The sequence below is a fragment of the Aphanomyces invadans genome (genome assembly GCF_000520115.1).
Source record: "Aphanomyces invadans strain NJM9701 unplaced genomic scaffold supercont1.17, whole genome shotgun sequence".
In the NCBI taxonomy this organism is placed as follows: Eukaryota; Oomycota; class Saprolegniomycetes; order Saprolegniales; family Verrucalvaceae; genus Aphanomyces; species Aphanomyces invadans.
This window is the reverse complement of record NW_008580162.1, coordinates 386176-387270: the sequence shown is the minus strand read 5'-3', so window position 1 is coordinate 387270 and position 1095 is coordinate 386176. Positions and strand designations below refer to the sequence as shown.

At 51.6% G+C, this 1095-nt stretch overlaps 1 protein-coding gene across 1 annotated transcript in view; it reads left to right on the top strand.

Annotated features, from left to right (window-relative positions):
• Positions 1-508, top strand: part of H310_08358 (hypothetical protein) — a gene marked incomplete at both ends in the record, with an annotated part of 13801 nt that extends 13293 nt beyond the window's left edge. The window contains one exon of the mRNA XM_008874064.1: positions 59-508. Coding sequence (XP_008872286.1) covers positions 59-508 — 450 coding nt within the window. The remainder of the gene's footprint in view (positions 1-58) is intronic.
• Between the last annotated feature and the right edge of the window lie 587 nt (positions 509-1095).

Here is a 1095-nt window from a genome sequence, read left to right as displayed (position 1 = left end):
GAAGCCTACGTACAAGAAGATGCTTGTTGATCAAACGTTTCCTGCCATTTTTGAGAAGTTTCCGCACAACGTACAACAGATCGTGGTCCAGCACGACAACGCAACACCCCACGCTGTAACCACTGACCCCGATGTCGTTGCCGCGACCGTGTCGAACGGTCACCGCATCGCCTTTGGCGAGCAGCCAGCAAACAGCCCGGACTTGAACATCCTTGACCTCGGCTTCTTCAACTCGATCCAAGCGCTACAACAGAAGATGCCCGCTTACACAGTGGACGATTTGATCAGAAACGTGGAGAATCCGTTTACGAACGTACTCGCGGTGTCGTTGGACAACGTGTTTTACACGTTGCAGACTGTCATGGAGTGCATCTTGGAGACTGGTGGAAGCAACAAGTACAAGCTGCAGCACATTGGCAAAGAAGCCAAGCGTCGACGCGGTGAGCTGGAAGAGTCGTTGACATGTTCTGCTGACACGTACCTTGCTGCTCGGCTTGCCGACCTTTGACATTGTGATCCAAGGATAATTTTGACCAATGCAACTGTTTGAGTTTCAATTTTAACCAATAATGTGAAATCACGACAATCAAAACCGGAAGTAGGAAATATGAATCACGACAATTGAAGTCGGACAGAGGTAGTAATTGTGATGTAGTTTTATTTATATATCAGTGAATCAGAACCAGCAGCCGGCGGCTGGCTTGATGGGCGAGGTCTGGCACCAAGTGCCATGCGGCCTTTCGATATCCGGATGAATACCTGGATGTCCCGTTACATCCTCCCACACTTAGACTTGACTTCAGTATGATCGAGAACGACCGTTGTAGAGCCTCCCGTTGTGGATTCTGTCGTTGGCAGGGGAGTCCTGGCCTTCAAAATTTCGTAAAGAGACTGTCGAGTGGCGAGGAAGAGCGGTGCGTGGGGAGCATTTGATCGTGACGCCGGGTACGGCGGCGGTGGAAAGGTCCGGAACAAGCGTTCGCGGAGATTTGCTCCGAAAGACGGCGCGATGGTGCCGTCGTGATCATGGTCCGAATTCAGCCGTTGGCTGACGAGACCGTCTGGGAATACGTTGGTCTTTGGTGGGCACGCGTT